Source organism: Ochotona curzoniae, unplaced genomic scaffold (genome assembly GCF_017591425.1).
Source record: "Ochotona curzoniae isolate NIBS_2020 unplaced genomic scaffold, NIBS_Ocur_1.0 contig_908, whole genome shotgun sequence".
NCBI classification, from domain to species: domain Eukaryota; kingdom Metazoa; phylum Chordata; class Mammalia; order Lagomorpha; family Ochotonidae; genus Ochotona; species Ochotona curzoniae.
Window position 1 is genome coordinate 36,339,455 of NW_024466607.1, and position 11,717 is coordinate 36,351,171.

The window sequence follows — 11,717 nt, forward strand, 5'->3', positions numbered from 1 at the left end:
TGGAAGGGGACCACGCAGAGTTGCTTACTTGATTCTCAACACAGCTAGCAAGGTAATTCAAAAGGAAGGAGTGTTTCTGTCGACATATTTCTGGCAACTTAGTATTCGCTTGAAACAAAAGTGACTGTTGACCTTACATCTTAATCAAAAGAAGTAATTTGAAGTGATTCATAAAAGCTAATACTTTAAAACCTCTGAAAAAAAGCAAAAGAAAATGTTTGTGACCTTAAATGTGCGAAAATTTTGGTCCTCAACTGCTTTCCCAGACCACAGACAGGGAGCTGGATGGGAAGCGGGGCTGCTGGGATTAGAACCGGCGCCCATATGGGGTCCCAGCATGTGCACGGGGAGGACTTTAGCCACAATGCTACAGCCCTGTGCCCAAGATAGAGATTATCTGGAGCTCTGAGGTTAGCCTAGAATCCTGGGGGCTGGGGTGGTGGGCCGACCTGCAGACCCTTTGAAGGAACCTTGAGCAGGGTGTGTTTTCCGCTTGCCAGGTGTCCATCATCCCCCGTGGCAAAGGGTTGGGGTATGCTCAGTATTTACCCAAAGAGCAGTACCTGTATACCAAGGAGCAGCTGCTGGATAGGATGTGCATGACCCTGGGCGGACGTGTGTCCGAGGAAATCTTCTTCGGGAGAATTACCACGGGTGCGCAGGACGACCTGAGGAAAGTGACGCAGAGCGCCTACGCCCAGGTGAGTACCGACAGGCGCCCCGGGCTGAGGCGCTGTGCCGGGCGGCAAGGGCCAGACCTGAAGTCTGTGTTTGAACAGAAACTTTCTTAGTGCATTGTTTCGGGTTAGGGCCTGATTTCCTGAGCGTATAAAACGCGTATATAGAGGCTGAGGTTTGTCACAAATAATACCTGTCCCTGCCCCAAGTCCCCTCCACCTCTCTGTCCTACCGCAACGACGTCATTCTGTTTTAAGTTTACCACAAGAGCGTACAAACCCAAACAGCAGAATCTTTGAACTTGATATACATGTCTTTGTCAACTTCTGTTATTCATCTGCTAGCTGCTCTTTGCTTGTCTTCTGTGTCTGGCATTTTCTCAATCCTTTTTTTTTTTCCCCCTCTAAGTTTTATTTGTGTATCTGAGAGCAGGAGTGTGCTCCCGTCCGTGGCCCATCTCTCAGATGGCCCGATTAGCCAGGACCGGGGACCAGACATTCGGTCCCAGTGTCACCTGGATCAGCATTGACAGGAAGCTGGAGTGGAAGTCAGGGCCAGGATTTGGTCTGGGCGCCTTGAGGTGGGATGCGGGCGTGTTAATTGAGTGCCCGCCTCGTGAAGCTGTTTCAATGCTTCGTTCAAAGTACTCTTTTTAATTTGACTTGGGTTTTTTACTATATAGTTCTTCCAGGGCATTGTTTATTTCTCTTTAATTTTCATTATAAACATTTTTCTTTTATATAATATTCTAGCACCTCACATGCGTTTAAGGTTTTATTTTATTTGAAAGGTAGAGTGACTGATCTCCCATCTACTGGTTCTCTCCCAAAATGGCTGCAAAGACTAGAGGTGGATGGGGCAGGAGCCAGGAGCTTCTTCTGGGTCTCCCACATGGGTGCAGGGGCCCCAAGGGCTTGGGCCATCCTCTGCTGCTTTCCCAGGCCATTAGCAGAGAGTTGAATCGAAAGTGGAGCAGCCGGGACACATGCCACTGCCCATATGAGATGCCAGTGCCACAGGTGGAATCTTAGCCTACTGTGCCACAGCACTGGCCCCTGTAGGCATCTTTTTACAGTGCTCTTTTCTGTGGAGATGTGATTTTTTTTTCCTCTGTATAACTTCTGATGGATTTCTCACTGCCCAGTTTTACATGAAATTTGCTTCTGATACCTTAAAAAAGGAGGAGATGAGGACAGCTTTCCTGGTTTCCTGGCTTCAGTTCTGCTGTTTCTGAAGTGGTAGGGATGGCCTTCCTGCTGTGCGAGCTCCCCCTGCTCTCTTCTCACCGTCCCTGCTTTGACTTGGCCGCCTGTTTTCTTTTCCCATCGGCTTGGGTTTTGCTTACAGACGCGCCCTCCTGATGTGCTGCTGGTCACTTCCAGGGCTCTTGGTGTCCTCACTGGGTCAGCTTCATTCACACTGTCCCCTGGCCCACAGTCAGAGTACACAGGACGCACAGATGCCCCTTGGCGTGTCTGTGCTTCAGGTGGCGTGCTCTCCTGGTGAGGTGCTATGGGTGATGTCAGCCAGCTGGCACAGGCCCTGCCCCTGCTGGGAGTCCCTGCCCGCCTGTCCCGTTGGATCTCTGCTGCAGGTTGGGAATTGTGCAGCGTTCGGCCTCACAGGATGCCCTGTGCCCAGAGCTCAGCCACGTTCTCCGTGCACACTTGGCCAGGGCGAGAGTGACCGTGTGAGCCTTCCTTTCCAGATCGTGCAGTTTGGCATGAATGAGAAGGTGGGCCAGATCTCCTTCGACCTCCCGCGCCAGGGCGACATGGTGCTGGAGAAGCCGTACAGCGAAGCCACTGCCAGACTGATAGACGACGAAGTGCGAATACTTATCAATGAGGCTTACAAGAGAACAGTAGCGCTTCTCACGGAAAAGAAAGCTGATGTGGAGAAGGTAGGTGCCGCCGTATGGGTAACTTCCGTGAGGTTTAAAGAGATGACAGGGATAGATCGCCTGGTTTGTTTGCTGTCCCGACCCCAGAGCCTCGTGACCTGGAGCCGTGCTGCCCTGGCTCTTGGTCTGTGTAAATCCTAGGGAGCTAGCAACAGAACCTCTCAACTGGACAGGAGGCGATTGCCAGTGCTCCTAAACAAGCAGCACTGTCGCTTGCTTGGAACTGGCACTGTTCCCCCCTCTGGAATAGGTAGGATTCAGCTAATAGATAAGGAGACTACAGGCAGGTCCCCTGCGGAGAGGGCAGGGCTTATGTGGGCTGAGAAAATGGCAAATTCTCAGACAAGTTGTAGGATGAGCCAGTGGTTCAGAGAGCCTGGCTGCAAGCCTGTCTGCCTGCCTGGTTCTAGGTGAGGCCGGAGGGACTGGAGAGAAAGCAGCCGTGTTCCTGAAACACTTGGGAGTGTGAAGTAGGGCCCCAAGAAAGGAAAGATCCGCATGGGCTTCCTGCAAGGCTCCAAGGAGGCTTCCGTGAGCCAGGGCTCAGCCGCGCCTTGTGCACAGGTTGCCAAGTGACAATGAAGGAAGAGGCGGAAGAGCCAGGTGGGTGGAGGTGTGGAGGAAGGCAGACCCTGATGTACCTGATAGAGAATTGACAAACAGCTTTACAAATGGAAGTCCGCTTTTTTTATAATAGTCCTTAAGGGCGTCCTTGAAATTAAAGTTGATCAACTTTTAGAGATTTATTTATTTCATTTAATGGCAGAATTACAGGGAGAGAGAGCTCTTCCTTCCAGGTCTTCGTCCCACATGGGTCCTGGGGCCCGAGAACATGGAGCATCATCCACTGCTTTCTCAGGCACATTAGCAGGAATTCTGAGTGGAGCAACTGAGACTTAAACCAACATCTGTATGGAATGGCAGCGTCACAGACCACAGCTTAACCTACTTCACCACAATAGCTGCCCCTAAAGTTTACCATTTAACAAGTGTGACTGGGCCCAGCGCGATGACCTAATGGCTCAATCCTCGCCTTGCATCTGCTGGGATCCCATATGGGCATCGGTTTGTGTCCGGAAGAAAATGTGGCCACACAGTGCTCAGTTGGGATGGAAAGAAGAGTTCAGAGGCCATGGCAGGCCTGTATACCACTGTTCAGATGAGGCTGCTTCTGACAGCAGAAGTAAAAGGGAAAGCAGATCTGAGAAGCCGGGACTTACTGACAAATAGAGAATGGACGAGAAGAGTGAGTGACGGCAGAGCATCTGACAGCAGCCCCTGGCGGGGGCCGGTCAAGAGCAAAGCTGTGCGAGGAGGTCCATGTGCTGGGATGTGCTAAATAAAGCCCAGTGCACCAGAGAGCATGAGGTGGAACCCCAGGCAGTAGGCTCCCTGCAGGCGCCAGGCTGAGGGCACAGTAGGTCTGCAGTGACTCAGAAAAATGCTGGAACAGGCCCAGTTTAACCCAGTTACTCCACCCTTCCATGGTCACAGTGCACGTGCTAACACTATGCAGCAAAGAAATGTGGAGGGGACACGTGGAGTCCATCCAAAGGGAGGGGCTGGTCTCCAGCTGGAGCCCTTTCCACTCTGCAGTTTACCGTGGGCAGTAAGGGGAACCAGCTGGTGCTTATCAGTGACTCGCTGGGAAAGGCAGCCGGGGCTAGCACTGTCGTGCAGCGAGTGAAGCCTCCACCTGCAATGCCATTTGGGTGCTGGTTCAAGTCCCCGCTGCTCTACTTGCCATCCAGCTCCCTGGGAAAAGCAGCAGAAGGTGGCCCGGACACTCGGGTCCCTCCCACCAGGTGAGAGACCTGGAAGACGGTCCTGGCTTTCCGGCCTTGGCCCTGCCCTGTTGGCCCTGCCCCGGCTGTTGCACCATCTGGAGAGTGAAGCAGCTGATGGAGGAACTCTGTCTCCCTCGCTCTGCGTTTTGAATAAATCAACCTTTTTTAAAAAGGCAGTGTGACAACTTCGTAAAGTAGCTAACATTACTCTCCCAGTGCACATGGAGAAGCTGTCGTACAGTGAGCTGATGGAGCTGTAAGTTAGGGTCAGGCAGTCAGAACTCTGATGCAGGTTGCCGCCTGCAGCGCCCACCCTGTTTATCCGCGGCTGCCGCCTGGGCGTGGCCTGTGTGGATTGACGTGTTCTGTGAGCACAAGGTACACACTGGTGTTTGAAGATTCAGACGAAAAGGCAATTGTGAAATGCCAGCTTTTTATAACGTCACATATTGAAATGAAAAGGCTTTTCCCATATTAGGCTAAGTATTACCGAAGTTCGAGTTAGAACTGTAACGAGAATGTGAGCACTCAGATTCGTGAATTAATGAAGACCATCTGAAAAGGAATCCTAAAGCTTCTCCTTGTGCATGTACAAGTAGCATTTAGAAATCAGGGCATTTTAGTACTCAGATTTCTTTTTTTTTTTTTTTTTTAAGATTTATTTATTTTTATTGGAAAGGCAGATTTTACAAGAGAGGAGGAGAGAACAGGGAGAAAGATCTGTGTGATAGTTCACTCCCCAAGTAGTCACAACAGCCAGAGCTGAGCTGATCCGAAGCCAGGAGCCAGGAGCTCTTCCAGGTCTCCCACATGGGTGCAGGGTTCCAAGGCTTTGGGCCGTCCTTGACTGCTTTCCCAGGCCGCAAGCAGGGAGCTGGAAGGGAAGAGGGGCTTCCAGGATCAGAACCAGCTCCCATATGGGATCCCAGCACTTATAAAGTGAGGACCTTAGCTGCTTGACTACCACACTGGGCCCAGTACTCGGTTCTTAAAGAATTCTCTCGGGGAAAAAAAAAAAAAGAATTTTCTCAGATAGAGACAAATATGTATGAATAAAATGGTGTGACATTTGGAATTTTCATAAAAATCAGGGATTTGACAAAAAAAATGGCTTTACATTGTTGATAGTGGTTATGTGGGACTTATATGTTCTTCCTATCATTATAGTTATTTGAAATATTCTGCAGTAGTTTTAAAAAAAGATTTATCTAAGGTTCCAGCACAGTAAACTAGTGGCTGAAGTCCTAGTCTTGCATGAACTGGGGTCCCATAAAGGCACCAGTTCTAATCCCGGCTGCCCCACTTCCCATCCAGCTCCCTGCTTGTGGCCTGGGAAAGCAGTTGAGGACGGCCCAAAGCCTTGTGACCCTGCACCCATGTGGGAGACCTGAAGGAAGCTCCTGGCTCCTGGCTTCAGATCAGCTCAGCTCCAGACGTTGTGGCCACTTAGGGAGTGAATGAGCAAATGAAAGATCTTTATCTGTGTCTCTGCTTCTCTCTATAATTCTGACTTTCAATAAAAATAAATATTTTTTTAAAATAGATTTATTTATTTAAAAGGCAGAGTTACAAAGAGGAAGGACAGTTAACTCCTCAAATAGTGCAGTAGCCACAGCTGGGCCACATCGCAGCCAGGAGCCTAGAGTTCTGTCCAGCTCTTGCATGTGGGTGAGCCACCCGCTGCTGCTTCTGAGGAGCATCAGGAAGAAGCTGATCCCAAGTGGAGTAGCCAGGACTCGATGCCGGTGGTTGCAGGTGGCTGCTTAACGTGCTGGGCAACACAGCAGCCCTTGTTTGGAGAGGAGTGGGAACAGAAGAAAATTATCCCATCACTTTCTCTTTTTACAACATAGCGTTTATTATTAACTACAGATAGGTTAGATTTCTAGATAGGGAGTTACTTCAATAACTAAGTATATTTTGTGAGATACATCTAATGGTTGAAGCAGTTCACTTCCAGGTAGTGAGGTGATCTCACAGACTCGGATCCCTGTTTTTTGCATTAGCCCTTCGGGGCTTCACTTGGGTCCCGCCCTCGTGCTTATCTTGCTCGTTTTTCTTTCTGTTTGCCCCACCACTCTGTTTCCATCCTTGCCCCCAGCCTGCTTCCTCCATAAAAACCTCTTTATTACTTTCTCACACACTCCCTGAGAATGTGCATAGAAACACTGTACAAGAGAAGCTGGACCAAGATGATTTAACGGTTTATTTGAGCAAGGAATGCATCATGGAGCCCAGCAGGCTGCCCAGCAGTGTGGCCAGGGACCGCAGCAGCCGCCCTCATTGGCTCCTGCTGGGCACTGACCTTATGTGGACGGGACCCAGTGGGAGGGCCAGGGCACGCGGGGTGTGTGTGTGTGTGTGTGAGAGAGAGAGAAAGAGAGAGAGACTCACTCCAGGGGAGGACAGAAGGAGCACCTCTAAGTTCCCTCTTGCTTTGTGAGGGTTGCAGGTAAGATTAGCCCTGGGCTGTGGCCTCCTGATTTTGCTTGAACATCATAGAAAAAAAGGAAATTATTCCCACTTTTAAAAAAGCAAACAGCATACTATACATATTGTATGTCTTGCTTCTACTGCAGTGTGTATCTCTGAGGTTTAGGCAGAAGACAGCTTCCTTATTAGTCCTCCTGGCATGCAGTCACCAAGCCGGGTGCTGTGTGCCCACTGGCTGCTGATGGGGACATTTTGCTATTGCAATATTCCCCCCACCCCAACTATTACAGTTGTTTTTCCATTTTCCTGTGAAATAATGTGACCTTATGTGTGAGACGTATTTTTCATGCTTTTCTTCTTTGCTGGGGTGGAATTAAGTCAAAGCATAAACTTGAACAGACTGCAGAGGAACTGCAGCTAATGGACATGGTTCCCTTTTCAGGTCGCTCTGCTGCTGTTAGAAAAAGAAGTATTAGATAAGAATGATATGGTTGAGCTCCTGGGCCCCAGACCATTTGCAGAGAAATCTACTTACGAGGAGTTTGTAGAAGGCACTGGCAGCTTGGACGAGGACACCTCCCTTCCAGAGGGCCTCAAGGACTGGAACAAGGAGCGCGAGAAGGAGAAAGAGGAGCCCCCGGCCGGGGAGAAGGTCGCCAACTGAGTGCAAGGCCGGACGCCCGTGAGTGTCTTCAGCACTGCCAGTGCGCCCCCGGCTGCTCTGGTGTAGGGGCGCAGGGACCTGCTAAGCTGGTGGTACCAGCCGCTGAGCCCCTGCTGCAGGTGGCAGGCAGGGGGAGCCAGCACTCTGGAGGCTCCAGAGGAATTCAGCTCCCATAGCCCAGGAGCTCAGAGGAGGCTGGCACGGGGAGCCAGCCCGCCACCCTCGGCAGTCCCCAAGGCACTGTGCGTGAGACGCAGCACAGCGCAGCTGGCTCGCTGTCAGTCCACCCGTGGGAGAGAAGCAGTTCACCACCCACTCTTCATTCCTGTTCTCTGGTTTCCTCTGCAGATGGACTGTGAAATTAAATCAGAGTCCTGATAAGAACATTTTGATTTGACTTGTATTTTAAAGATTGAATCACTTGTTGCTGTTTTAATGGATTGGTTTTCTACAGAGAGCTGTAAAATATTTAAAAATCTGATTGTATTGTAAATACAGCTTCTTTACAGCAAAAATAAAATGTGACACTGCACCTTTGTGTGTGTGTGTGTGTGTGTGTGTGTGTGTGTGAACAGAGTTGCTGTGTGTTGGTGTTCTGGGTAAAAAATGAGCCGTTTTTGAACGGTCCCGCTGGCTGCACTGGCGCCTTCCGTGCCACCTGTCTCGCCTGCCTGCTGGGCTCGTGACAGCCGCTTCAGTGAGGTCTCCCCCGGACCTGTCGTGTCCTGGTACTGCTCACACCAGCAGGCCTGGAAGTCAGCCTGTGAGTGGGCCTGGCTGACCATCCCCGACATTTCAAAGAAGAGACTTTGGGCCCCAGCGTGACCTTGCAGGAGTGGTCTCAGTGGCCACTCTCCATGAGGACAGAGGATCTAGCCAGTTTGCAGGAAAGCCAGCATGGCCCTGCTGCCACCTGGAGCAGAGTTCTTACCCGAGATGGCACGGGGAAGGCATTAACTGACTTCAGATGCCAGTATCTGGACTTGGAGGCACCATATAATGGACATGTCCCACTATATAAATAGATGAATGGATAGATAGATTGATTGATTTTACAGTTGACTTATTTGAAAGGCAGATGGGGTCAGTCAGCACTGTGACACAGTGGGCCAAGATACTGCATGTAATGCTAGCATCCCATATGGGTGCTGGTTCAAGTCCCAGCTGCTCCACTTCCCATCTGGCTCCCTGCTAACAGCCTGAGAAAACAGCAATTACCCGAGCAACTGTAACCACATCGGAGACCCAAAAGAAACTCCTAGCTTCTGCCTGGCCATTGCCATCATTTGGGGAATAAACCAGCAGATAGAAAATGTAATTCTGAAGGAGGGACAGACACAGAGATCTTCCATCTGTTGGTTTCACTCCCCAAATAACCACAGTGGCCAGAATTAGACTGGTCCAAAGCCAAGAGCTTTCTCTAGGTCTCCCACATGGGTGCAGGAACCCAAGAACTTGGACCATCCTTAGCTGTCTTCCCAGGCCAGAAGCAGGGAGCAGGGTTGGGAGTGGAGCAGCCAGGACTTAAACTGGTCCCAGTTTTTTCTTCTTTTTTTTTTTTAAAGATTTATTTTTTTTATTGGAAAGGCGGATATACAGAGAGGAGAGCCAGAGAGGAAGATCTTCCGTCCGATGATTCATTCCCCAAGTGAGCGCAACAGCTGGAGCTGAGCCAATCCGAAGCCAGGAGCCTCTTCCGGGTCTCCCACGTGGGTGCAGGGTCCCAAAGCCTTGGGTCGTCCTCGACTGCTTTCCCGGGCCACAGGCAGGGAGCTGGATGGGAAGCGGGGCTGCCGGGATAGAACCGGTGCCCATATGGGATCCCGGGCGTGCAAGGTGAGGACCTTTAACCACTTGCGCCACTGCGCCGGTCCCTTTTCTTCTTTTAAAGGCAGAGTGATAGAATGAGGGAGGCGGGTCAGACGGATCTCCCATCCGCTGCCTTACTACAGGTGGCTGCAGCAGCTGGGGCTGTGCCCAGGCCAGCAACTTGTCTCTCACCTAGAAAAGCACTTGGCACATCATCATGCTGCCCTCCCAGGAGCAGTAACAAGGAGCCGAGTTGGAAGTTAAACACCTGGGACTTGAACCCGCACCCTTATAGGGTCGTGGCATTGGAGCTACTGGCTCAACCTACTGTGCCATAACACTGACCTAATGTTCACATTTCCAGTTGAGGACAGCCCAAAGCCTTGGGACCCTGCACCCGTGTGAGAGACTTAGAACAAGTTCCTGGCTCCTGGCTTCGGATCAGCTCAGCTCCGGCCGTTGCGGCCACTTGGGGAGTGAATCAATAGATGGAAGGTCTTCCTCTCTCCTCTCTGTAAATCTGTCCTTCCAATAAAAATAAATAAATCTCAAACAAAACAAAAAAAAAAAAAGAAAAGAAAAAAGCTCTTGCTCCAGTGGTAGGCCACTGGCAAGCTTACCGTGTGCCTAGGCAAGTGAGCACTGCTGGGAGCAAAGCAGCCTGGCAGGCATCTGGACCTGGGTAACGCTGAATTTGTGTAAACTACCGATATGCCAAGAGGGTTGCTTGTTCCACTCTCCCTCCCCATCCCCCTCTTTTTTAGACAAGGGACTTCGGGCTGGGACGCACCCCAGCTTGGGAAGGTACAGACTGCCCAGGGAAGGAATCTGGGGGTGTATTGGAGTAGGAGCAGTTGAGGGCATGTTTGACAGGAGAGGAATGATTTCTGGGGTCTTCCACAAGCCAGCCCACTGAGAAGGTCTCATTTAGAAGGAGGAACCCAGAGCACATGTCTGTGTCAGGCCAATGCACCTGCCCACGTAGGCTAAATTGTGTCACCTGCCACCCAGTGGCACTCACAAAAGCGGGAGCTAGAGAGGGCATGCCTGGCTACGCTATGCCACAGTACCTGTCTGAGTGTCAGAGCAAGGGATGTGCCACGTCAGGCCAGCCCCAGCACCCACAAGAGTAGGAATTGGATTTGAACACAGATTCTATAGGGGAATTGTGGACTTTCCTCTGTGGGCCTGCAGTACCTGCTGGTTTATGCAGACAGCTGGGGGTGGTGATGGGCCATGCTAGGCTGGACCACAGAACTCATCTGACAGGAATGCATCTGACACTCATGGGGGCTAGGATTGGGAAAAGGCCACGTTGGGCCAGGTATTAGCACCCACTGGCACGCATGAGAGCCAGGGCAGCACATGAGCCACGCCTGGCTGGGCTAGGCTCCAACACACCAGAGAGAGCTGAGACCACAGGTGCTCCATACCAGGCTTGGTAGAACTCTTGGGACTCTACTGCTGAACTGCAGCTCCCACTGAGAGGTGTGAGAGCCAGGGCTGTGAGCAGACCAAGCTAGGCGAGGCTGCAGCACCCATTGGCATGGGTGTTGTCTAGATCTGGGAACGGACGAAACTGGGCTGGGTTCCAGCACCCACCGGGGCTTGCAAAAGCAAAATGAGTGTGGGACAGGCCAGGATCGGCATGGGCCATATAAGAGCTAGGTCTGGGGTGGGGTAGCCTGGGCTAGACTGTAATACCCATTGGTGAGAGCCAGAATAGGTGCAGGCCAGTTGGGCTAGACCACCGGACCCTCCAGTGAGTGCCAAGACTGGGCATCAGCCATGTCAGTCTGGGCAGCAGTACGTGATGGCACATGCGGGGTCTGGGGCTGGGAGCGGGTCTGGTAGGAGAACTTTGGTGACTCCCTTGTTGGATGCTGATTCCACTGAAAAGCGTGAGTTGGGACTGGCATTGAGCCAGGCTGGGCTAGGCTGCTATACCCACTGGCATACAAGAGCCTGAACAGGTATAGGCCAGCCAAGCTAGACCACAATACCAGCTAGCAAGTGCTGGGACTGGGTGTGAGTCCTGTTAGGCTGGACCACAGTACCCACCCCCACCCGGCAAGCACAAGATCTGGAGCTGGGAATATGCCTGGCAGGGGAAAGGTATGCACTCCCTTGCTGAGCTAAACCACAGCACCCATGGGTGTTCATGAGAGCTGGTTGGGATGTGGGCTGGGCCAGGCTAGGCATCAACAGATGCTGACACATACAAAAACCAGGGTTGGGGTTGGTGGGTGTTTATGGGGATCACCCTGACTAGGCCGCAGCACCCACTGATATAGTTACGGACCAGGCCTGTGGCAGGTTGGCTGGGCTGGGCGACAGCATCCATTGGGTCATGTGAGACATGGGGCTGAGGCACAACTGACCAAGCTGTATCCACCAGCATGTGAACCGATGATACAAGTGACAGTCTGCACTGACCTTGCAC

The 11,717-nt window shown here is 51.5% G+C and overlaps 1 protein-coding gene across 1 annotated transcript in view; it reads left to right on the forward strand.

Annotated features, from left to right (window-relative positions):
* The window catches only part of AFG3L2 (AFG3 like matrix AAA peptidase subunit 2), a 47,627-nt gene extending 39,630 nt beyond the window's left edge, over window positions 1-7,997 (forward strand). Inside the window, exons 15-17 of the mRNA XM_040994840.1 lie at window positions 501-701; window positions 2,387-2,581; window positions 7,244-7,997. Coding sequence (XP_040850774.1) covers window positions 501-701; window positions 2,387-2,581; window positions 7,244-7,465 — 618 coding nt within the window. The 3' untranslated portion in view covers window positions 7,466-7,997. The remainder of the gene's footprint in view (window positions 1-500; window positions 702-2,386; window positions 2,582-7,243) is intronic.
* The last annotated feature ends 3,720 nt before the right edge of the window (window positions 7,998-11,717 follow it).